Source organism: Culicoides brevitarsis, chromosome 2 (assembly GCF_036172545.1).
Source record: "Culicoides brevitarsis isolate CSIRO-B50_1 chromosome 2, AGI_CSIRO_Cbre_v1, whole genome shotgun sequence".
NCBI classification, from domain to species: Eukaryota; Metazoa; Arthropoda; class Insecta; order Diptera; family Ceratopogonidae; genus Culicoides; species Culicoides brevitarsis.
In genome coordinates this window covers 37494967-37521808 of record NC_087086.1, presented here as the reverse complement: position 1 = coordinate 37521808, position 26842 = coordinate 37494967, and the positions used below count along the sequence as shown (strand labels likewise).

Below are 26842 nucleotides of genomic sequence, written 5' to 3'. Positions count from 1 at the left end.
AAAATAAATTAAAATATAAAAAATTAAAATTAAATAATTAAAAAATTTTTGATAAATTAAAATTAAAAATAAATTAATTTTAAAATATTTTAAATATTTTTTTATAAATTTAATTAAAAAAAATTAAAAATATAATTTTTAATCAAAAAATTTTTATTTTATTTCTTTTAAAAAAAATTAAAATTAATAATTAATTAAATAATTATAAAAAATAATTTAAAAATATTAAATTTTATAAAAAAAAAATATTTATTTTTTTTAAAAATTCGAAATTTTCAAAAAAAAAATTAAAATAAAAATAATAATTAATATAAAAAAAAATTAATTTTTTTTAAAATTAAATTAAAATTAATTAAAAATTAAATAATTATTAAATTAAAAAAATATTTACAAAAAAATATTTAAAATTTTTTTTCATTTATTTTTTTATATTTTTAATTTTATTTTGTAAAAATTTCTTTATATTTTTTAAATCAATAAAAATTAATTTTAATATTTTTTTATTTTTATAAATTTTTTTCAATATAAAATGTCATCAATCACAACAACTTGACTCGATTCGCCTCGCCCATAAGTCCCCCAATTTACCATTAACTTTTTTTTACAAAAAGTCGCTCTTTTAAAACAAATGAACAAGAAAAACACTCATTTTTACAGAAAAACCTACAAAAAATATGGCAAAAGCGGAAATTAAATGCTGGATAAACTTTTTTTTTGTATTTTCTTCCTGCTTTTTTATTTCATGGATTATTTTTTCCAACAGACTTTCTTTTTATTTATTTATTTATTATTTTAATTTCAATATTTTTTTTTTATTTTAACAATTGTCGCCTGCCCACAGAAGTTATGAAAAAAAAACGAACCGATAAAAATTAGAAAGTCTCCCCTTTTTTCATTATTTTTATGTTGTTTGCATTAAATGCTCTTTTTTTGGGTGACTTTTTTGACCAGACAAATATAATGGCGCAACAATAAATGGGACTTTTTGCTTCTTTTTGTAAAAAGTTTTTATAACGGGAAAATTGCTGGAAATGTTATTGATGATGACGAAGGATGAAAAATACAAAAACAAGTGAAAAATTGTAAAGAAAAGGAAACCCTTTTCATCATTTTCTGGTTAGATTGATTTTTTTTTGACATGTTTCGTGATGTTGAAAAGGGATTTTTTGGATGTTTTATGAGAAAAAATGTCAAAAAAATTTAAATTAAAAAAAAAAAAAAATTAAATTAAAAAAAAAAAAAAAAAAAAAAATTCAAAATAAAAAATTTAAATTTAAACAAAAATTTATTTAAAAAAATTTAAATTAAAAAAAAAATAAAAAATTTAAATTAAAAAAAAAAAAATTAAATTATAAAAAAATTTTTTAAAAAAAATTTAAATTAAAAAAAATAAAATTTATAAAAAAAAATAAATTTAAAAAATATGAAAATTTAAATTTAAAAAAAAATAAATTTAAAAAAAAAAATTAAATTTAAAAAAAAAAAAAAATTAAAAAAAAAAAAAAATAAAAATTAAAAATTTAAATAAAAATTATATAGAGGCTTAAATAGCTCACAAAAAGCTTTAATATCAAGAAAAAATAAAATAAAAATTTTTTTTCAGTACTCAACTAATTCAATATTGATCATCCAGTCCATCAAACTCCCTTAAAAACCCATTTTTCGTTGAAAAATTACTTTTCAAATGTCTTTATAGGATTTTTATTTATTTTATTGGACTGCCTCTTGTTACTGAGTTACAAAACTACTGATACATAAATCCATTTTTGCCGACAATGTTTCGTTTTTGCGTTACATAAATCATTCCAGGCCGTCCTTTCTTCATTCTTCGTTTCGTAAATTTATAGAAAATTACATAGAAATAGTTTTCCTTCAGTTTTCAACAAAAAAAAGGGGGAAATAAGGCTTTATTTGGAAAAATTATTGAATCACAAACTAACTTTTTTCTTTAACTTTTTTTTTTGTCTTTACAGAGCCAATCAACGTCGCCAGTTGTCGAGAAGGAGCTGAAGGACCAAATTGAAACGTGAGTCACTTTAAAAAAAAACTTTTTTCTCGACTTGACGCCCAAAAAATAACAAAACCAGCCAATATTGACACACATGAAAAATCATGTTTTATCTCATTGCCAAACATTATGTGACAAGTACTTTGACTCCCTAAACATGAATTTTGGACTGAAAAACAACGAAAAATCTTCGTAAGTGGATTTGCGACGACTGTCAATGTTTGCACAAAAATAAAATAAAATAATAAAAGAAAATATTTGCTTATACATTTATGATGATAATTAAACAAAAAATTCTTTATTTTTACTTCGTTTTGTGTCAACATGCCACCATCGTCGTTTGCCCTTGTACGTTCTTTGTTTTTTTTCTACGTTTTTAGTCAAAATATAATTCGAGAGACATTAAAAAATCTAATTTTTGCTGATGGTGCTAAAGGCGTACGAATGTACAAATTAAAAATTCTCGGAAACATTTGTATGCATAATGAGCTCGTTGCTTGGGAAGCTCAGCGTGGGTTAGCGACCGAGGTACAAGTTTCGTTATATGAGGAATTTGAGCGTATTTTAATTAATTAAAATATTTTTTTTACATTTTGAATTTTTCATAAATTTTTATAAATTTTTCTCATAATTAATTATTTTTCTCATGTTTTAAATTTTTTAATAATTTTTTTTAAATATTAAAAATTAAAATTAATAAATTTATAAAATTAATAAATTTATAAATTAATATTTTAATACATTTTCTAATTAATTAATTTAAATATTTTTTTTTAAATAAAAATTTTATTTAACAAAAAAAATAATCGAATATCAAATAATTTTTTTTTTTAATTTTCTAAAAATTCTTAAATTTTCCTCAAAATTAAACAATTTTACAATTTTTTAGTTTTTTTTAATTTTAATAACTAATTTAAATTCCTAATTAAAATATTTAATTTTCAATTTAATTTTTAAATGTATTAAAATATTTTTATAAATTTATTAATTTTAATATTTTAAAAAAATTATTAAAATTTTAAAACAAGAGAAAAATAATTAATTATGAGAAAAATGTTTGAAAATTTATAAAAAAATTTAAAAAATTTCTAAATTTTTATTATCTTTCCAAAAATTTATAATTTTTCACTATTGATAAAAAAATTCAATTAAATAAAATTAAAAAAAAAAAATAAAATATATTTAAATAAAAAACATTAAAAATTAATTAAAATCGTTTAATTAAAAAATAAAAAAAAATATAAAAATTATATTTTATTTTATTATTAAAATAATAAATTAAAATTTTTAATAGGTCATCATTGAAAAAAATTATAAAAAAAATTTAAAATATAAAAAAACCAAGTTCAGGAAATTAATGAAAAAATAAAATTAGTAAAACAAAATTAATTATAAAAATTTATAAAATGTTAAAAGTTAATTTAAAAAAAAAAATAAATAAATATAAAAAATAAAATATTCAAATAAAAAAATTTAAATTATATTTTATTTAAATTTTATTATGAAAAATAATAATTTAAAAAAATTAAAATAAATTAAATTTTTAATGAATTTATCAATTACCTATTATTTTTTTATTTTTATTATTTTTCAAAATTTTCTGAGAATTTCCTTCATTTTAATTTTTTTCAATATATTTATTGTTTAATTTCATTTTCTCGGAAAATTCGTGATTTTTCACAAGAAACAATTTTCTCAAAAATTATATTTAGTCTTGGTATTTTTTTTTAAATTCCATGAAATGCGTTTCATTCGAAGCAAAAACATAAATAGACGACAAAATGAAAAATATTTTTATTATTTTATTACGTTTGTTGTGTGATGTTTTCCGTGTGTGTGTGTGCCGGAGCAAAGTGAAAGTAACGTGCAAGGGCATAATCTTTAAGCAAAATATTATTATTTGTATGTGAAAATTTTCTTTTTTTTTCTGTCATAGGTACACACACATCGCTTTAGGGGAATCCAAATGTGCAAATAAAGGGTTGTTTTGTTATTTTTATAATCATTCTCTTGTTGCGCTTACATCCATGGCAACAAATTTTTCATTCGCGCAACATACGTCGACTCATTACGTCGTTTTTTTATTATTATTATCATGATGTGTGTACATTTCCTGATTACATCACACATCTTCTCTTCTCGTGTGACGTTCCCGAAGTTTGTTTTTAATTTTTTTCTATTTAACACGAACACATTTTAATTTCCAGACTTTGCACAACTGATTATACGAAAGTGTTATTGCCCGACTTTGCTTGCTTTTTGGCGTATCATGGCTCGGTAATTACGTGTTTTTGTGTATTTTGAGCTTTTCGTGCGTTTGGCAGGTCCTGTTTTTGTTATTTGCATGAAAAAGCAAGAGAGAAGTGATTAAAATATCCTTTTCTCGTCAAAAAGACGGAGAAATGGGAACAAAAGGAAGTTGGGGATAATTGCATGGGCATTTGTGACAACATTCGTCACGATGGCTTTGAATGTTTGTCTTTGGATTGGAGACATAGCTAGAAAGCTAGATTTTAATTAAAAATCCGAATAATTGATGAACGTTTTTGGGCTTTGTTTGCTAATGGTCTGACTGATGGTTTTTTGCTTGATTTGGATTAATTGGAGTTATCTTTTGTTTGACGAGTTATCGATCAATTTTTTTTCTGATTTAAAAAAATTTTTTTTGAAGAATTTTGCATAAAATTTTCGATTTTTTTTTAATTCAGTAAGTTCAAACCAAGCAAACATATTTATTCAAATAATGAAAATTAAAAAAAAAATTTAAAAAATTCTTTTTAAATTTTCTTTAAAAAATATAAGATATTTAATTTAGAAAAAAATTAAAATTTAAAAAAAAATTATATATACATATATATATATATATATATATTTTTATTTTTTTTTTTTGTAAAATTAATAAAAAAAAAATAAAAATTTTTAATAAAAAATTAAAAAAAATTCAATTTAAAAAAATATTAAAAAAATAAATAAATATAATTCAAAAATTAAATAATAAAAATCCCGGGCGAAAAGGATAAATCGCACAACTTACATTTTTAACAAACTGAGAAAAATCGATTTAAAGTTTTTACGGTTTTTGAGAATTTGAGAATTTGAAAATTTCATAAAAAAATGAGATTTTTTAAGTTTTCCAATTTTAAAAAATAATTAAAAAATTAGAAAAAAAAATTTAGAATTATTTTTGTTTTCCAATTTTAATTTTTTTTAAATTTAATTTCTAAATTATTATATTTTAAATTACTTTTATTTATTTTCTTTAAATTTTTTATAGAAAATTTTGAATTTTTTTTATTGAATTAAATACTGAAGAAAAATTTTTATTTTCGAAAATTTTCGAATTTGTTCATTTCATGAAAGAAAAATTTTCAAATTTGTTCAGTTTTCGAATTTCTTTATTTTTCGAAATACAAATTTTCGAAATTTCGTATTAATTGATGTTACAATAAAAATTTCATTATTTGCAAATTTTTTCAATTCTCAAAAGACAATTAACTTAATTGAAATTGCAAATTTGCGCAACAAATACAATTTAATAACACAATCGTCCCCTTAAAATGTCACTTGCAGTTTTCGCAAATCTAATTTAAAGACTGTATCAAATTTTCTTTCAAAACCTGACAACTCAAATCTCGCTTGTTTTCCCCTTCTAAACACTCCAACTGATTGACAAGTCGATACTTCCTCTTTCTCGTAACAAATTTTCCACACTTGACAGCTCGAGTCATGTGAAAAAACGCAGATGAAAAAAAAACTTGCATATCATTACCACAAAAAAACATCGAATTTCGGTCGAGATCCTTTTAATACAGTTTAAAGAAAGATTTTTCCCATAAAATACACTCACTTAAAAAAAGGAAAATCGGAGCAGAAAAAAAAGAAAATCGCATAAAATACAGGACTCATCAATTTAAGTGAAGAATATACTGAACTGGTTGCCGCTGCCATCCAATCCGGCAAAACGACTCAATGATGCTCGTTGATGATGATAAGTGTAGTAAAAAAATAAACTTTTCTTGTGCGTCGATTTTTTTCGCCTGTTTCTTTCATTTGTTTGGATGATGTGAACAACAATGCCCAACCATTATTCGCATGACCTACATTTTCACGTTTCATATTTTCTCCGGAAAAGTTTTTCGTTTCGTCGTCTTGAACGAGAGAGATGAACAGATAAATTTTCCCTGATGAGCCAAGCAAAAAAGATTGGACATAAAATAAAATATTACACAGCTCGACGTCTTTTTTTGTGTGTGAATCGTCACCACATTTCATCGTCGTCGCACGGAGAGAAAAAGGAAGCAAAAATCACAATTTGAATTTTTTTTGCTTCTTTGTTGATGCTGTTAGTTAATGGAATGTTTTGTTTAGTTGAGTAACTAACAAGATTTTTCCAGAAAAAAAGTTAAAAGGAATTTAAAGAAAAATAAGGAAAAATTTTAAAATATGAAAAATAAGAATTTTAACAAAAAGTGAATCAAAAGTTCGTTCAAGTAGAAAAAAATTGTGAAAAACAAGTAAAAAGTAGAGAAAATGGACAAAGGAAGTACAATGAACTTATTTTTTTTGTCTTTAAAAATAATCTCAGTTTACTTTAATTTTTTATTTTTTTTTTCAGGATGAAATTTGACAATCCAAAGATGTCTAGACGAACATGAAAGGAAGAAAAATTGATTTTAATTAATTTTTTCATCGATAATGAATAAAAATAATTTTTGTATTAAATCCAAACAAAGCAAAAATTTTTATTCAAATAATGAAAATTATAAAACAAAAATTGAAAAAATTCTTTTTAAATTGTCTTAAAAAAAAATTAAGATAATTTAGAAAAAAAATTAATATTAAAAAAATTTTTATTTGTTTTTTTTTTATTTAAAATGAACAAAAAAAAAAAAAAAAAGATCGAAAACTGAACAATTTCAAAAATTTTTTCTTTTATAAAATTAATAAATTCGAAAGTTTTCGAAAATAAAAAAATTTCTTTCGTAAAATGAACAAATTTATTCATTATCGAAAAAATCTAACCTAAAACTTTTTTTAATTAATTCAAATTGACAAAATATTCGCTTAGACAATCACTCATCAACTTATGTTTTTGCTTCCAATGAATTTTTCATGAACTTCTGTAACTATTATTACCCCAAACATGACTGATTTACTGCCATAAACGACAAAAAAATCTCATAAAATCCTTTTTCCCAAATGAGAGCCATAGACGATTCATTTACTTTATCCACAAAAATTATTTACATTTCCAACTGTTCTCGACGCAGAAACGGACTGATCTTTCCCCTTTTCGTATTTACATAAACTGGTTAATCCATTGGCAAACATATCCGACAAATTTTGCTCTGCTCGTAAATGAATCAAGTTGACATTTAGATGCAAAAAGGGACGAACTCGAATCCAATTTATTAATAAAAAAAACTTTTTCTCTCTCCGCAGGATGAACCGAGCGATGCGCACAAAGGAACGTCGTTCGATGCAAGTTTGTCGGGACCACAAAACGCTCCAAGCGCGTTTTCAGCGCCAAGAAAACTCCTTGGCAACGTTGCAATACGAAAATAAGTCGCTCCATCAGAGAGTTCGGCAATACGAGTTATGTCTCGATGATGTGATGCGAAAAGTCGTCGATGCAATTGTCGCTGAAGACAATTTACGCGATGAGGTTTCGATGCTTAAAACTCGCGTTCGTGACTTGGAAGCACAAAATGCCGCCCTTTCAGCAAGTCCCATGAAAGGACGCGACGAAGGTTATTGCACCATGAGTTCAGGGCAACCGCCTCCCTCGCAAGAAGCTCATTTAGAAAATTTGCCGGAAGAACCCGAGCAATGGCTCTTATCGGCAGCTCCTTGCTCCGCGGAAATGGAAGACTGGAGTATGTCACAAGAGGAAATGGGCACCGCTGTCGAGGAAGAATGGACTTGGAACGGGTCGACGAGTTTGTTGGCAGATGCGATAACGCAAACAGAGGAGGATTTCAATGATTTGCTGGCTGAGCAGGTAAGGATTTTCGTGTAATTTTATTACCTCGTTTCTGTTGTTGAGTGCTTTTGTTTTGTCTACGAGTGTGAAATGGAGATGAGTTATGCCGCACACCTTTTTGTTTATTCAATGTCTATTGGATTAATATCCTTATTCTTATCCTTTTATCCTTTAATGGTTCTACAAGCAGCTCGAATTTATTCGGCATGACGATAATCGAGTTACTTTACTCGAGAATTTGCCTGCAAGGTACTTTGTAATATAAACAATTTTCATTGCCGTTCATATTTTATTAAAGTATGAAAGGAGAAAAAGGCAGAGATGTGCTTTACTTTAAGCTTTACTAAAATTTAATTTTTTGCTTTTGAAAGCAATTTTAATACAAATTTCATGTTTAAGATATTCTGTAAGCAATTTTTAGTACAAATTTCGTTTTGAAATACTTTGAAAACAATTTTTAGTACAAATTTCAAGTCAAAAATATTTTGAAAGCAATTTTTAGTACAATTTTTTTTACAAATTTTAAGTTTAAAATACTTTGAAAGCAATTTTTAGTACAAATTTCAAGTTTAAAATACTTCAAAAGTAATTTTTAGTACAAATTTTAAGTTTAAAATACTTTGAAAGCAATTTTTAGTTTGAAATACTTTGAAAGCAGTTTTTAGTACAAATTTCAAGTCTTGAATACTTTGAAAGAAATTTTTAGTACAAATTTTTTATTTGAAATTACTTTGAAAGAAATTTTTAGTACAAATTTTTAGTACAAATTTCAAGATACTTTGAAAGCAATTTTTAGTACAAATTTTGAAGTTCAAAATACTTTGAAAGCAATTTTTAGTACAAATTTTAAGTTTGAAATACTTTGAAAGCAATTTTTAGTACAAATTTCAAGTTTGAAATACTTTGAAAGCAATTTTTAGTACAAATTTTTGAAAAATTTCAAAATTAAGATACTTTGAAAGCAATTTTTAGTACAAATTTAGTACTCGAAATGCCTCAAAAGTCATTTTTAGTACATCCCTGTCCTTCATTTCTTCAATTCCTTGCAAAAAATTTTCACTCCTCACTTTTTTTGAGAGCCATTGTCATCATCACTCATAACTGCCATGCCATATTTCTACCTCGCTCTAATTGTAACAATAAAGTAAAGCAACAACACATAAATTAAATTGCAAAAATACCTTCCTCTTTTTACTACCTTCCTCCTTCGCAATTTGCATTAAAAAATTTTCGTCTCTCCTTCTTTCGCAAATAAAATTCTACTTCCTTCTTAATTTACATCATCATCATAATTTTAACTGAAAATAAGACAAACTGAGTGAAAAGCACAAAAAAAATGTTTATCTCTCACGACAAACGAAATCAAAAGTTGTCACAAAGAGAGAAAAGTTTTCCCGCACGCGAGGAACAATTAAAAATAAATCTTCGTGAATTTAAGTTTGCATTACTTCCGGATAATAAAATTTCTCAGAACGCCTCGACTCCGAAGGCACAACTTCTATAAAAATATAATAATGACATTATAATTAAAATTTTGCCGTCGCGAAAAATTTTTTTCCATGAAATGTGACACAACATCACGAACAGAGCTCGTCGTGAGGAGAAAGAATGGAGCTTTTATATAAATTGGAAGATAAAACCACAGACGGCATGCTGTGTGATTAATTGTTAGGTGTGTGTGACTGAGAGAGTTCGCAGCAGCAGCAGCATCAGCCATTAGTGAACCGTTTGCGGCTTAAAATCGAATAAAAGTGTAATTGTGTGTGAAAAGTTAATGAACGAAATTTTCGGGAAGCGAGAAAGAGATTAGAAAAGGCTTCTCCATCGATTAAAAACAGATTTTATGGAGACGCCTTGTTAATTTTTAACATTATTTTCAGTTTAAAAGACGAAATTTGAAAAAACCACGTGACCAAATTTTAAAAAAATCAAAGAAGTTCCTTTTAAAAAGCTTCAAAAAACAAATTTTTAATAAACCACGTGACCTAATTTGACAAACCACGTGACATTTTCAATGATTTTTGGATCTTTGTTATGAAATGATCACATGGTTTGTTAAATCAGGTCACGTGGTTTATTGAAAATTCGTTTAATTCGATTTAGAAAGTTTTCTCTTGATTTTTTTCATTTTTGGTCACGTGGTTTTTTCAAATTTCATTTTTTAAATGTATTTTTTCGTTTTTTAGATCAGTTACTCCGACGACGAAGAAATAATTTGTAAAAATTTCACGCGAGACTTTTACAAACTCGTCAACATTCACAAGTCTGAAAGTTTGCAATCCCAACTGAACAGCGAGGAAAAAATTCCTTACGTTACTTCCGACGACGAAAGCACAACTTCCTCCTCGGGGCATTGTCATCACGATGTCGAGCCGGAAAACGAAGAAGATCTCTCCGACGACGACGATAGTCCAACGCCAAGCGAAGCAGGACGTGCCCAAGTCTTCAGTTGTTCTTCCACGACTTCGAGTAGCGACGATAGCGGCGACAGTTTTTCCGTTCAAATGAAAAACTTGAGCAATGCGGAGCACAAAAACCGCACCGATGACAATATTGAGGAAATTGAAGTGATTGACGCGAGTAAATTTAATGTCGTGTTGCAGGAAACAACGACAACAACTTCGAACGGGGACAGCAGTGAGGAAGATGTCGTTGTTGTGGTTCGACGCAGTAACAGTACGACGAGTAGTAACAATAAAATGAATGGCAGTCCGCATGGAAGTCCGATGATGAATCGTCGGAATGCGAAAAATAGTAGGAAAATTGTGAAAGAGGCAAAAGTTCAGCCTTGCATGTCGTGGCGAAGAAGCAATGGATGGACAAGGGTTTCAGGACAATCGAAGGTGAGTTGAAAATTTGCTTCAAAACTAAATTTTTAGTACAAATTTTGACAGTTCAGTTCTAAAAAATTAATTTTTAGTTCAAACTTTGACATTTGAATTTTTAAAAAATTAATTTTTAGTACAAATTTTGACAATTCAGTTCTAAAAAATTAATTTTTAGTACAAATTTTGACAGTTTAGTTCTAAAAAATTAATTTTTAGTACAAATTTTGACAATTTAGTTCTAAAAAATTAATACAAATTTTTTACAAATTTTTGACTAAGTTCTAAAAAATAATTTTTAGTACAAATTTTGACAGTTAAGTTCTAAAAAAATAATTTTTAGTACAAATTTTGACAGTTAAGTTCTAAAAAATTAATTTTTAGTACAAATTTTGACAGTTGAGTTCTAAAAAATTAATTTTTAGTACAAATTTTGACAATTTAGTTCTAAAAAATTAATTTTTAGTACAAATTTTGACAGTTTAGTTTTAAAAAATTAATTTTTAGTACAAATTTTGACAGTTGAGTTCTAAAAAATTAATTTTTAGTACAAATTTTGACAATTTAGTTCTAAAAATTTATTTTTTAGTACAAATTTTGACAGTTTAGTTTTAAAAAATTAATTTTTAGTACAAATTTTGACAGTTCAGTTCTAAAAAATTAATTTTTAGTACAAATTTTGACATTTGAGTTCTAAAAAATTAATTTTTAGTACAAATTTTGACTTTTAAGTTCTAAAAAATTAATTTTTAGTACAAATTTTGACTTTTAAGTTCTAAAAAATTAATTTTTAGTACAAATTTTGACATTTGAGTTCTAAAAAATTAATTTTTAGTACAAATTTTAACATTTGAGTTCCAAAAAATTAATTTTTAGTACAAATTTTGACAAATTAGTTCTAAAAAATTAATTTTTAGTACAAATTTTGACAATTTAGTTCTAAAAAATTAATTTTTAGTACAAATTTTGACATTTGTGTTCTAAAAAATTAAATTTTAGTACAATTTTTGACATTTGAGTTTTAAAAAATTAATTTTTAGTACAAATTTCACAAATTTTTCTCTTTTTTACAGGACAAACCGCAACACCCCGACAGCAGTCCAACGAAAATCCCCACAAAATGCTTCGACAAGAATTCTCGCCCCATCGCGACTGTTAGATCTCTTCCACGGGCAACTCCGCCTGTCCCTCTCAAACGTACTCTCGGCGCTAGTTAACCTCATAGCACCTCACGGAGAACTTAAAGCTGTTGTGATACTTACCAATAAGACAAAACTGAAATTCAATTCAATTCACTGCCGAAATCAGCAATAATTCAGGTTTATAAAAAAACGCACCTCAGAAGACTTTTTGTGCTCACAATTCAAAAGAATCCAATTAAAAAAGCAGCAATACGAAAAAAAACTCATTTGAAGAAAAATCGAAGGACGGTTTCAGTTTCTAGCTTTTTTTTCCAAAATTGGCCAAAAAATAAAATAGAATCTAGAAAATAGTACAAAGGAGAAAATCAATGATAAAAACGTAAAAAAAATGAAAATTCAATAAATAAACGATAGTGTCTTAATCCGTATTATTTATACTATACGTATTTAATGAAAAAACAAGAAAAAATCTAGAAGAACGAATAGCGTAGTCATTAAAGAAAAAAAAACTTTTTTGAAGAATTTACCAATAAAAAATATTTAATCAAATCCTTACCTAACAAAAAATAGAATAGAAACGAATATTTAGAATTTAGATGATTTTTTCATTAAAATTATCAGTAATTCATTAAAAATAGTAATTAAATGTAAAAAAAATACGAAAATGTAAATTATGTTATACTGAAAAAAAAAAAAATAATAAATATTAAATTTACTTACGTAGGGATACAACTATATACCAACAACCAATTTTGAATTAATTTTTTTGTTTCAACGCGAGCTTAAAAATATTTTTGTTTGTATAAAAAATAAATTTAATTTAAATAAATTTTTTTGTATAAAAATCTCGTGTAATTTTGTCATCCATTAAAATTAATTATTTAATTAAAAAAATATATTAACTCGATTATTAATTTTTTTTTAATAATTAATTAATTATTATCATCAATTAGAATTTAAGTGTTTTGTCGTTCAGAATGGCAAGAAGAAGTAAAAAAAGGATTATTAATTTATTACAAAAAATATAATTATTATTATTCTATTAATTATTATGATTATTAAAAAAAATTATGAAAATTATACAAAAAAATTGTGTTTTATTTAAAAAAAAATTTTTTTGAGGACATTCAAGGTAAGTGTTGTTAATTAAAAATAAATTTTAAATGTGTGTATGTTAATTAAAAAATAATCATATTATAAATTAAATGAAAATTAAGTAATTTAATTAATAAAAAAATATTTAAAAATAATTAATTAATTAATTTAAAAAAATAAAAGTTATTCAATTAATCAAATTATTTTTTTTACAAAATTTCAAGAGATAAAAAAATTTTTAAAACTTTATTTATTAAATAAATGATTAATAAATTAATTTTTAAAAATTATTAAAATTTATTCAATTTTTTATTTTATTATTTTACTTCAATTTCACTCAAAAAAAATTAATAAATTTAATAAAAAAATAAATTTAAAATTAAAAAAAAAATAAATTTAATCAAAAAAAATATTTAGTTTAAAATTTTAAAAATAAAATATTTAAATAATTGAATAAAAATATTAATTCAATAAAATTTTAAAATTAAATATTTTTTAAGTGAATTTTTGAACAATATAAATCACATAAAAAACTTTAAAAATAATTAAAATTTTATGTTTAACGAATTAAATTATTTCAAGTTTCAAAAAAAAATGAGACGAATGAAAGTGATGACGTTATTTGCTTTCAAGCCAATTTGGCCCTCTCGTGGCGAGTATCTGAACTTAATGAAAGCATTTAGAAAGCATTTTTTTTTTAAAATTACGTAATTTTCCGTTAAGTATATTCGAGATATAAAATAAGTTTTAATTAATTAAAAAATTAAAGAAAATTAAAAATGAAATTAAAATTAATTCAGTATATTTTTAATTTTTATCAAGAAAAAAAAAATAATTTTTAAAATAATTTTTTAATTATTTTTTTTCATTTGTTATTGAATGAATAATTTCTAATGAGGAATTTATTTATTTTTTAATTTAATAAAATTTAAATAGGGTTTGATTAAAAATAGTTAAAATTAATTAAGCAAATTTAAGGGAAATAAAATAAAATTTAATTAATTTTTAATTAAGAAAAATAATTAATTTTTTTTCGCGACATTTTTAAATTTTTAATAATTTAAAATTAAATAATTTAATTAATGTTTAATTAATAATTTAATTTAATTAATTTAATTTTTTAAATAATTTAAATAAATATTTTTGATGCAATTTCGTTAAGTAAAATGGATTTCAATAAAAAAACAAATTTTTACGTATTTTTCATGCAAAATAATTCCAAAATTCGTTTTTATTCAAATATTTTCTTAACAAAATATTATTTTTTTTCACAAACAAACAATCATCAAACATTCTTCTTCTTCTTCTTAAACAAAAAAAAATTACAACGATTAACTTAAAAATTAATTATTCGAATTTGAACAAGTTACTCTGCTGATCGAGTAATTGCATCTTCACGTAAGAATCTTCGGCGATTTGTTTCAACGAGCCGCTCTCTTGGGGTCCCGTCGCTTCTACCATATCCAACAAAATGCTTCCTTCCTGTTGCAACAACAAATGCGGCACATCAAATTCCTTCGCGTAACCATTTTCCATCACGAGAATTCGATCGCTGTCCATGACGGTGTGAAGTCGATGCGCGACTGTCAAAACTGTGCAACTCCGGAATTTGTCACGAATTGTCGTCTGGATCAAGGCATCGGTTTGCGGATCGACATTCGCTGTCGCTTCATCGAGCACGAGAATTTTATTGCCTCGCAAAATGGCACGAGCCAAACAGAGAAGTTGTCGTTGTCCCACACTGAAATTCGAACCGCCCTCGGAAACCATAAAATGCAGTCCGTGAATCGAGGATTTTAGTTCGACAGCTTCCAAGGCTTGCCAAAGGGCGTCATCCTCGTATTTGTTGAAGGGATCCAAGTTGTAACGAATTGTGGCGGAGAACAAAACGGGATCTTGCGGGATTATGGAGATTTTTTCGCGTAACGAGTCGAGAGAAATTACGCCAGTGTCGATGCCGTCGATCAAAATTTTGCCTTCGATGTTCGCGAGACGGAATAAAGCACCAATTAATGAACTTTTGCCCGCTCCTAAAATGAAAAATTATTTTTTTGATGATTTTTTGGAGGAAAAATTGCTTAAAAAATATTTTTACCTGTTCTTCCAACGATCCCAACTTTCCAAGCAGACTCAATTTTGAGATTCAAGTTCTTCAGAACGGGACTTGACTTGCCATAAGACAACGACATGTCCTTGAATTGTATCTCAGCTTTCCATGGCCAATCTTTAGGAGCAACTTTCTTCGGATTTACCTCCTAAAAAGACAATTTTTAATTGAAATTAGGTATTATTAATTTTTTATCAAAATTTTCAATTTTTTTAATAAATTTATTTTTTTTTTATTTTTTTTATTCAATTTTTTTTAATTTAAATTAATTTTTTTTTAAATTTCAATTTTTTTTTTTCAAAAATTTCAATTTTTTCAAAAATTTTAATATTTTTTCAAAAATTTTAAATTTTTTTTCTAAAATTTTAAATTTTTTTTTTAATATTTTTTTTTTTCAATTTTTTATAAAATTTTAATTATTTTATCAAAAAAATTTTTTAAATATTTTCAAATTTTTTATCAACATTTTTAAATTTTTCATTAAAATATTGAATTTTTAATCAAAAATTTAAATTTTTTCAAAAAAAAAAAATAAAATTTCTTAAAAACTCACACTTTCTATGTTACTATATTGCAAAACTCTTTCCACACAGGTCATTTGTTGAATCGACTCCGTAGTTTGACGAATTCCGTACTGAACCATGCCCGTAAGTATCAATGCTTGGCTGATTGCTAAGCCAACGTTGCCCGAAAATGTTGCTAAAATAAAATTTTTATACAAATTAAGTAAAAAATCTCAAAAATTTCAAATTTTTTGTCTTACTTTGGTGAAGTACGATGAATGAAAAGGCGACACAAGCTACAAATGTCGTGCTAACGCAATCCAACCACAATCCAAGAGCCGTATTTGAGCTGATTGTCAATTGCCAAATTGCAGAATGGACATCTTGGAGGGCGTCGAATTCAGTTGAAACCTTATTTTGTGCCTGATTTGCTCGAATTGTGGAGATTCCGTTGAGAGTTGCAGCGAGATGAGAGAAAACGGGACTTCTGCCTGTGGATTTATAAGGTAAAAAATTAATTAAAAAATATTTTAAATTAAAAATTGAAATAATTTTTAAAAAAAATAATTTTTAGTGGCATTTAGAAAAAAATAAATTTTTAAAATTAAATTAAAATTTTTGTAAAAATTAATTTAATTAAATTTTATTTTTTTTATTAAGAAAAATTAATTATTAAATTTTTTAAAAATTATTATTTTTAATTAAATTAAACAATAATAATTTAAAATTAATAAATAATTCAATAAAAAAATGAAATAAATTTTAATTAATTAAATAAATTAAAATTAAAAATTTTTTCTAATAAAAAACGAATAAAATATTTTTAAATTTTAACTTGATTTTTTTATATTTTTAAATCTTATTTTTTTTTCAATTCAAATGAATTTAATTTGAAATTTTTTAGAAAATTTTAAAAATAAAAAAATTAAATTTATTAAATTTTATTATAATTTTTTTATATTAAATTTTTATTTATTTTAAATTTTTTTAAATTACTATTTTTAATTAATTTGATTTTGAAAAAGTATTATAAAATTAAATTTTAAATTTATTAAACTGATTTTTAAATTTCTTTTAATTTTTTTTTTTTTAATTTTGTATCTCTTACAAGAATTTTTAATTTTTTAATAAATTTAAAGGAAATAAAATTAAATTAATTTCATTTAGTTTTTCAATTTTAATTTTTAATGAATTAAAAAAATTAATTATTAGTTCAATTAATTTAAAATTAAATTAAATTTAAAATAATTTTTATTAATTAAAAAAATAATTAATTTTTTAATAATTTTAATTAATTTTTGTAGTAATCAAATTATAATTAAATTAACGAAATTTATTCAAAAAATAAATAAAAAAAAATACTCACAAATTCCCTCCAATCGTTTCAAATCCTGCGCCGGTCTTAAATACAACTTCAAAACGAGGCAGAAAAGAACAATTGTCACTGCCAGCGGGACCAACAACAGCGGATTCACGATAGAAATCAGCACCAAAATCCCAATCATCACAAGTCCAATTTGCAAGGCATCCATCATCGCTCGCGGCAACAATTCATCAATCGCTCCCATATCCTTACTAAATCTATTCAAAATTCTTCCTCCTGGATTTGTGTCGAAAAACTGCATCGGAGCCCTCAACAAACAAGCAAACATCCGATTATGCAATGTTCGCGAAGCTGCCATGCAAATATTGAAGAAAAGCCATCCTCGGAGGCAAGTCATGAAAATTACGCCACAAATGAGTCCCGTATAGATGTACAAACATTCGTAAGTCGAAAAAATCGTCGTTTGGTTCAAATGTCGCAAATATTCCTGCTGAGTCCAAATATTGACGAAATAATCCGAACCACTCGTAACTGCTTGAGATCCGATCAAAACGAGCAGCAAAAGCAGTAAAACGCAAATATTCGCTCCGGCACGAAAATACGAGCTCCAAACGTAGAAAGAAATCCCGCCTTCAGCTTGTTGCTCGGCAGCGACGCCGCTTCCCAAATTCCCAAAACTCATACTTTTCGACATCGATTTCGAGCGGGAAAGTGACACGTTGCTGCCTAATGCGAGATATCCGTTCCGCGAAACGCCATCAATGTACGGAATGTCGTCTTCTTCGTCTTCGCTCTCGTCAACTACGGGAATTTCCTCGTCAGGCTCCGCGGGAGAAACTAACTTCCCGAGATCCAAATTGCTCTTGGCGAGATCCGAAAATGTTCCTTGCATCAAAATTTTTCCTTCGTCGAGGACGACGATCCAATCTGCTTCCTTTAAAAAGTGAACTTGATGCGTTACCAAAATTCTCGTCGCTTTTTGAGACGCCAGGTAGGAGTTGGGACCAGCTACTTGTTCGAAAAGATGTTTGCCAACGTGACTGTCGACGGCGCTGAGAGGATCGTCGAGTAGGTAGACTTGAGCTTCTTTGTAACAAGCACGCGCGAGGTTGACACGAGCTTTTTGTCCGCCACTTAAGGCAGCGCCACGGTCTCCGATGATGGTTTGATCGCCATTTGGGAGTTGTTCGAAGTCGGTGAGGAGGGCGCAGTGAGTTACGACGTCGCGGTATCTAAAAAAAAGAAAAAAAAATATTAAAGATTTTTCAAAGAAAATAATATTTTTAAGAAATTTTAGGTAAGAAAATTTTTTTAGGATGATGAATTTTTTTTTTTATTTTTCAAACAGAAAAAATTAAAAAAAATATGAAAATTAAAAAAAAATTAAAAATTTTGAAAATAAAAAAATTTTTAAAAATTTTTTAAAAAAATTCCATTACCAAAAAATTTTTACCGATTTTTTAATAGAAATGAAAAAAAATTCGTGATGCGGGAAAAAAAAGAAGAAATTTTTGCTTTGGCGAAATTTTTTTAATAAAAATTTAAAATTAATTTAAAAAATTTTTAAAAAATGTAGCGAAAAAAAAAAATTTCAATTTAATTTTAAAATTTTTGTTCACCAAAAATTAAATTTTTTAAAAAAACTGTTTTAAAAAAAATAATAAAAAAAAATTGATAAAAATTTTTAAAATATGAAAATAAATTTTAGCAAAAATAATCAAGAAAAAAATAAAACTTTTATAGGTAAAAAATTTCGGTAAGAAAAAAAATATTTTTTTTTAAATTAAAATTAAAAATTTGAATAAAAAAATTTAATTTGAAAAAAAATTATGCAAATTTTTAATTAATAAAAAAAAATAAACAAAAACTATAAAAAAAAAATATTAAGTTAAAATGAAAAAAAAAATTAATTAAAACAAAACAAAAAATTTAAATAAAGTTAATTTTAATTTTTTAGAATTAAAAAATATTTTTTTTCTAATTTTTAGATTTTTTTTATTTATATAAAATATCATAGACAAGAACAAAAATTTTTTTTTTGATTCAAAAAATTATTAAAAATTTAAATTTTTCAGAAAAAAAAAAATTAAATAAAGTTTTATAAACTTTTATTTGAAAAATCATTCAAAAAAGAGAAAAAAATTATTTCTTAAGATATTTTAAAAATTTTTATTATTTTTTGAATAATTTAGTTAAATTAGAATAAATTAGAATTAGAATATGAATTAAAAAAAATATTTGTAAAATTCTGGTTATTTAAAAAAAAAACAATTTTTTAAATTATATAATTGTTAAAAAGTTTAAAAAAAATTATTTTCTTAAATTTTTTAAAATTATGAGTATAAATTAAAATAAATTTGAAAAAATTCAAAAAAAAAATTAAAAAAAAAAATTATTGAATTATAAAATAAATTAATATTATTTAATTATTAAAAATTTGGTACAAAAAATGAAAATTTTCTTAAATTTAAATATTCGACTTTAAATTATAAAAAAATGAATATTTAAAAATTTCAATAACTTTGTCTAAAGAAAAAGCAAATTTATTTATTTTTTTTAAATCGTATGAATTATTTTTTTTTAATATTTTGATAAAAATTTGTGCAATTTCTTAAATTTTTTAAAATATTTTTTTAAATAATATTCTTTAAATTTAAATACTTAGATATTTATTTTATTATTTTTGAATAATTTTTTCTATTTATTTATTTATTTTTTTTTTTAAATATATTTTTTGATAAGTAATTTTTAATTAAAAAATAAAAAATATTTTAAAATAAAATTATTTATTGAATTTATTAATTTTTTATTTATTTTTTTACGTTTTTTGTACCAAATTTTTTATTTTATTATATTTTGTTTATTTATTTTATTTTATTTTTTTTTTGATCATAATATTTATTAACAATTTATGAAAAAAATTTTAAAAAAAATTGAAAAAAAAATTATTAATTCTTACCTCTTTCTATTGTAGGGCAATCCAAAGAGAATATTTTGCCTGACAGTTCCCGTAAACAACCACGGCTCCTGACTCGCATACGAAATAGAATCCGGAATATAAACATCTCCCGCATAAATTGGAAGTTCACCCAGCAACAATTGCAGTAACGAAGATTTTCCTGCGCCAACCGACCCAATAATCGCACACAATTTATTCGACTTTATCTCGATATTCAGTTCGCTCAACGTTTTTTTGTCGGAATTCGGATCCCACATTGCCGTCACGTTCTTGATCTTGACTTCGGGCTCGTCTTTCGGCGTTTCTGGAGTTCTTTCTGTTTTATGCAAACCAACAACGACCGTATCTTGCTCCTCTACCATGAGATATTCTTGCACCCGTTTGACCGAAACGAGCGCTTCGGCACCCAAACTAACCGCCATGGGATAAAAAATCGCCGCAGTTAGCTGTAAAATGTTGAAATATTGCGCCATGGAGAAGACAATGTCTGCCGTGAGGGGAATTTCGCCCATAAAGACGCATGTCGCGATGGCAATGAGCAACGTACTGCGTTCCGTGAAAATCATCGTGCTCAAGTAGATGCCACGAATGTAACTGGCAAATTTTATTTGAGTAATTTCCTTTTTACGAGCGACGGCGACAACTTTCTCGAAGGCCGTTTCCCACGCATACATCTTGATGACTTGGATTCCTTGGATAATTTCGTTCATGATGCCGACGCGATTGTCCGTGCGTTTCGCAACTTTCATCCGCAGCACCGACGACAGTCGCGAAAGTCCCGTTTGAACCGGAATTGTCTTCAAAAGCAAGCCAACGACACCAACGAGAGCTGCCCATCGCACTTCCCGCCACAGAAGATAGCAAATTATGCAACTTTGAAAGGGCAAAATCCACACGTAATGAATAAAAACCAAACAATCGTCGAATCGCGACACATCGTTCGACAAGAGATTCACCAAATACCCGATTGGCGTCTGTCCGGCGGACTTTTTCGACATTCGCAGCGTTTTCCGGTAGATGGCGCTGCAACAAGCAATTCTCATACGGGCGCCTAACATCCGTTGTGACAAATTCGCGTGATGCGCAAGGAAACAAGGCACAAGAGTCATCAAAACGACAAGCGACGTCAACCAATAAACATCGTTCCAGGCGAAAACGACCCATGCGAAAATTTTCTCAAGCACCGAAAGTTCCTCCAAACTGTGAATTTTCGGGTAAGAATCTTCCTCAACGAAAATTGACATTGATTCGTCGTCGTGAATGGGAGTCAAGCGAGCGTTGTGAGTCGATTCAGGCATCGATGAATTCGTTTTTTGGAATTGTAATAAAAGTTGTGCCAATACGAGCGGTTGGAAACTTTTTATAAGGCAGAAGGAAAAGATGAGAAATCCATCGAAAAGGCAGTATTTGAAGAAAACCTGGAAAAGTGCATTTCGGAGCTGAGGTTCGCGGTTTTTGTTGCGTGCTTTTTCTTGTTCTTTGTCCCATGCACTGAAAATAAAAAAAAATAAAAAAAAATATGATTTGTTATCATGCGAAGAAATGAAGGAATGAGGAAAAAGAAGAAAAAATGACAGATTATTCGTAATAATTATGTTCTTAACACTTAAAAGGTTAAATGAGCAATCGGAAATCATTTTTCGTTATCAGTTTGACGAGCTGTCAGTTGTTCATTGAAGTTATTAAAAGCATAAAATTTTTTTCTATTGAAAAGTTGCATGTTAAGTTATTTTTTGACCTTAATTTAATTTAAAATAATTATTATTATTTAAAAATTCGAGCCGTTTTCCATTAAAAAAAAAATATTAAAAAAAGAGAAAATAAAAACGAATTTTTTTAATTAAAAATTAAATTAAATAGATGAAAATTTTATTATAAAAAAATTAAATTTTATATAAAATATTTAAATTTTTTTTTTCAATTTTTATGAAATTTTGACCTTATAAAAAAATTAAAATTAAAAAAATAAAAAAAAAATATTTTGGATATTTTAATTAAAATTTAATTTTTTTTATAATAAAATTTTCATCTAATTATCTATTCTTTGAATTTTTTTATTTTAAAAATTTTTTTCTGTTTTATTTTTACTTTTTTTATTTTATTTTTTTTTTTTTTAAAAATTTTTTTCGAATTTTTTTTTTTAAAATAAAAAAAATTAGTTAAAATTTAATTTTTTTTATTATTATTTATTTAAATAATTAATTTAATTTTTTGAAAAAATTAATTTTTTTGAAAAATTAAAAAATTTTTTAAAAAAATAAAAATTATTTTAATTAAATTTAATTAAAATTATTAGATTTTTTATTAATTTATTTAATTGAAATTATAATATTTAATTAATTTATTGTTAATTAATTGATAAATTAATTTTAATAAAAATTAATAATTTTATTAAATTGAAAAAAAATCAAAATTTTTATATTTTTAAATTAAATAAAATATAATTTCAAGATTTTATAAAGCTCGAAAAAAAAATTAATAAAATTAAAATTTAATTTTAATAAAAATTAAGAATTTAGAGTTTTAATTTTAAAAAAATGATAAATTTTGAATTTTAGAGTATAAATTATTTTTTAATTTTTCCGTTTTTTTATTTTTTAATTTATTTTAATTTTTTAATTTTATTTTTTAAAGTTTCTTTCAAAAAAAAAATTTTTTTTTTTTCAAAAAAAATCGACGAAAATGACAAAAAAATTATTTAATAAATTTAATTTAAATTTTAATAAATTTTATAATGCAATAATTTAAAATTTATTCAAATTAAAATCTCTTCTCAAAATAAAAATCAAAAATTTTACAAAAAAAAAATAAATAAATAAAAAGTGACAAAAATGCTACAATTCACTTTTTTATTTAAAAAATTGAAAAAAATAAACAATCAAAAACAATTAAACAATCATCACTTTTTTTATAATTTTTTTTTCTGTTGTTACTCAGCAACAAATTCAATTGATAATGAAAAAAAAATTCTAACGCAGACAAAAATTAACCAAAAATAAATAAATAAACAGAAAAAAAACGAATTCCGGTGATAAGCTCCGAAAATCCATAAAACATCTCAAATTTCCATAATATCTCATTTGGAATTTTTTGTTAAATTAGAAAGATCATTTTTCACGTCGGGAGATTTATTTTTCTCATAACGCTCCATTTCACCGCCTAACCAACACAAAAAATGTATCAAATAGCCTTTCTTCGTCGTTATCTTCGTGCGTTGTTGATAAATATTCAAATAACGTCTCTTTTCTTATCTTATCTGCGATTCTCATGCGCTTCACGTCACGCTGCAAGGTTGAACTCTTCAATACTACGCAATTTGAGCGAAATGATTAGTAATTCATTCAACCCGTACGAGCGACGTACTATGTCTCGAGACACGACGGGTTCCTTATCTGTTTCTGATAAGAAATGTGCACAAATTGCATTTGTGTCTCGATTCTAATCGAAATCGTAGCAAAAAGTGATTTATTTGTTTTAGAGTAACCTATTTCATCGTTTGTGAGATTTTGAGACTGTGTGCGTTTTCACATATCAAGAGAGTTCAATTCTGGGTCAAGTGTATTCGCTACTTGCCTATCAATCGTCACGAAAGCAAATATTTTTCGATGTGTTTAGCGACGCGTATCAATTAGAAATTGTTTATTTTGCTTTTTGTGATTGGGAATTATGTCACAATTATCATAACTTCTCAGCGGAAAATGACAGAAAATTAATTTTGATTTATTAAAAAAGTGACAGATGTCAAATTATTTTGATTTATTTTCAATTTTAAGAAATTTAAAGATTTTTTTTTTACATTTTTTTTAAATAAAATTTCGCATTTTGAAACTTTTTGAGAGTTGAAAATGCGAAATTTTAATTAAAAATGTCCAAAAATAACCTTTAAATTTATATTTAATTGAAAATTTTGACATCTGTCAAATTTCTTAACTGTCAATTTTTTTAAAAATTAATTTTTGTTTTTTTAAAAAATCAATCACGTGCTTTAAACATTTTTAAATTTGTGTTTAAAGAATTTTAAAACGATTTTTTTAAAAATATTTTGACAGTTCCAAAAGTTGACAGCTGTCAATTTTTTTATTAATTTTCAAATAATAAAAAATTTAAAGATTTTTTTTAGAATTAAAAAAAATTAAAATTTTTGAGATATATGAAATTTTAACTAAAATTTAACATTTAAAATTAAAAAAAAAAAACAAAAATTTTGACAGCTGTCAAATTTTTCATAAAATTTTTAACTCAAACTCTTAATTTTAGTTTAAAATATAAAAAAATGACTTTTGATTAGTTAAAATTTTGAAATTTCTTTAAAAATTTTGACAGCTGTCAACTTTTTGAATAATTCGACGGCTCAAAAAATTGACAGCTGTCAAAATTTTTAAAGAAACTTTTAAATTTTGAACAGTTTTAAAGTAATTTTCATATTATGAACTAAAATTTAATGAAAAATTTGACAAGTAAAATTATGACAGCTGTCAAAAATTTAATTTAATTTAAATTTTGAAGCAATTTTTGCTTAAAATTCAAATATTAGGCAAAAAATCGTGACCAAAATTGAAAATTCATTTAACATTTTGACAGCTGTCATAATATTACTTGTCAAAATTTTGACAGCTGTCAAATTTTCAAAAATTTTATAACTGTCAAAATTAATCTTCTTCTTAACCATAAACAAAACTTTGACACTACTTAACAAAACGTGACTCCAGCACGTGTTTCACTAAAAAAAAAACTTTTTCAATTCTATTTTTAGTTCTGATACTTCGAAATTCCCAAACAATCCGTCGTCAAAAACCACTTTTACGACCGAAAATCCCATAAAACTATAACTCATCAGTGATAATTGCGACAAACTTCACCCGGGCATGACGCAGATTGATAGCGAAGCTCATAAATAAATCATGCTTCACATATTTTTTATTTCACTTCAGTTCACTTACACTTCTAATTTATTGCCCAGCATTTCAGATTCGTCTTTATCCAAGCATTTTGTGAGATTATCCGTGTTCAAACCTCGCCTTGTGCCTTGGAAAAATAACGGAAATATCCATCCAAAGATGAGTTTCGAGAGCGGATTTGAACCCTTTTTGGGGTTTTCTTTCGTGGGCTTTACCGAATTGTCCATTTTTTAAGAGTTTTTGTAAAAAAATTAATTTAAAACTTTTTAAAAATCACTGAGAAATTTTTTTAATTAACATTTTCGCTTCACATTTAAGTACACAGAGCATATTTCTGTGATTACATCATTGTTTTACAATTCCTTTCTTTTTTTTAATTGCTCTGTATTTTTCATCTGTCAAGTAGTACTTCGCACTTGTTTTGTTTATTTTTCTACTTTGCACTCTCTTTGCACGTGAAAGTGCTTTTTGACAACTTTTCAACTTCTGTCTTCTTCAATAATCGTCATTCTCGTGTTTTTTTATGCTGTTCTATATGTTTAAACGCGATGAATTTCAGAAGAAATTGTGCCACATAGCAGCGACTATGGGCCACGTTCTTCGTGCACGTAGAGATGAAACGAAACGAACCAAAAAAAAAACACACAAAATAAGCCGGGAGAATTAAAATAAAGATCTGAACCGCAAAAATGCTAAATCTAAACTGAAAGTGCGAGACAACGAACGAAGTTGAGGCACTGCGAGAACGAAAAAGTTGTGCATCGACAAACGATCTGTACGGGGGACCATATGATTGTCTCTCTGTTTATAACTTGCTGCACGATGAGAATTTCACTTTATTCTCACAAATACATTCGAAAGCATTTATTTATTATTTAAAGACCCGAAACCGGCTGCCTTTCACAGTAATAATTGTGGCAGGAAAGGTAACAAAAATACAATAAACGCACCTGTTGTTTGTAATTCTGAGGAACTTTTTTTTTCATTATTTATGTGAGAATTAAAAGGCCAAGAGAGGCAAAAAAAAACTTTTGATTGATTTAATTTTTGTTACGTTAATGGGTTCGACGACTTTTTAAATGACAGATTTAAAATTTGTGTAAACAGAAGAAAATTTACTCGAGAAATTATTTAAATTAATTTAAATTGAAGCGCGTTCCAAAAGCAAATACTTTAATTGACTTGCGTGGCACGAGACCATTTGTAGTTAGTTAACTGAATAAATATACACAGAACATAATGTCTTGTGAATTGACTCAATTGAAGCCATATGCATTGAAATTTGATATGAGATTTACATTTTTTGTAGCGTAAGGTGTACGTTTTTCGGAGAATTCTGAGAATTTTAGGAGTCAAAGAAAGTCAATAGTATGCTTATCAGAGGCTTCGTAGATAAAGTTTTAAGAGCTCTTGAATGATAACATGAGTTTTAAGATATATGAAGGTAAGCAGTTATGAACATCTTATCATAATATCAAAAGATTCTCAGTATACTTGTTTAATTCCATAGCCTTCATTGAATTTATCTTTTTGGTATGTTTAAACATTACTTGTTGAATTAAAGTTGGGTACATTTTAAAAGTTTTATACCATAGCAGGCGAAATATAGTTCAGCCTTTCACTTAAAAATTTTGTTTTTGAAGAAAAGTTTCTCATCTATCAAAACTCCAAGATATTTCATGTAGCTTAGTTCGATTCCAGATTTCTATGTCAAAAACTTTTTTCTGATATTTTCACGTTTCTATGTGTTCTGAGATATTTAAGCTGAATAAGTTATTTTCACTGATCTATGTATCTTAGTTGAAATCACAAAATTTCGATGTTTGGAGCTCGAGAAATATATTCAGTTGTCTTTAGTTGGTTGAATCGCCTTCAAACATTAATCCATGTAATGATATGTCTTTTGAATTTCAACGATATAAAATTTCTTCCTTTTATCTCATCTATCAAAACTCCAATATATGTATTTCATCTTATCATGTTTGGTAACTTCGATGA

The 26842-nt window shown here is 25.3% G+C and overlaps 2 protein-coding genes across 3 annotated transcripts in view; one reads left to right on the top strand and one right to left on the bottom strand.

Annotated features, from left to right (window-relative positions):
* LOC134831702 (uncharacterized) overlaps positions 1 to 12313 on the top strand; it is a 67745-nt gene extending 55432 nt beyond the window's left edge. For both annotated transcript variants that reach the window (XM_063845503.1, XM_063845502.1), the window contains 4 exons: positions 1974 to 2026; positions 7451 to 8009; positions 10178 to 10834; positions 11890 to 12313. In XM_063845503.1, the coding sequence (XP_063701573.1) occupies positions 1974 to 2026; positions 7451 to 8009; positions 10178 to 10834; positions 11890 to 12033 (1413 nt within the window). In that variant the 3' untranslated portion in view covers positions 12034 to 12313. The remainder of the gene's footprint in view (positions 1 to 1973; positions 2027 to 7450; positions 8010 to 10177; positions 10835 to 11889) is intronic.
* A 1951-nt stretch (positions 12314 to 14264) lies between these two features.
* Positions 14265 to 25519, bottom strand: LOC134830297 (ATP-binding cassette sub-family C member 4). Its single transcript, XM_063843723.1, has 7 exons — positions 24887 to 25519; positions 19947 to 21437; positions 17030 to 18219; positions 15924 to 16154; positions 15714 to 15859; positions 15149 to 15308; positions 14265 to 15083 (listed from the first exon to the last, which is right to left on the bottom strand). The coding sequence occupies exons 1-7, from the start codon at positions 25069 to 25071 to the stop codon at positions 14401 to 14403; spliced, it is 4086 nt and encodes a 1361-aa protein (XP_063699793.1). The 5' UTR covers positions 25072 to 25519; the 3' UTR covers positions 14265 to 14400.
* Between the last annotated feature and the right edge of the window lie 1323 nt (positions 25520 to 26842).

Excerpts from the sequence above, each read along its gene's own strand:
- LOC134830297 (XM_063843723.1), bottom strand. The coding sequence starts at position 25,071 with ATGGACAATTCGGTAAAGCCCACGAAAGAAAACCCCAAAAAGGGTTCA. Across the intron at positions 18,220-19,946 it reads TTGCCCTACAATAGAAAGAG|ATACCGCGACGTCGTAACTC; the intron begins GTAAGAATTAAT and ends TCTTTTTTTTAG. Across the intron at positions 15,084-15,148 it reads TGGGATCGTTGGAAGAACAG|GAGCGGGCAAAAGTTCATTA; the intron begins GTAAAAATATTT and ends TTTTCATTTTAG.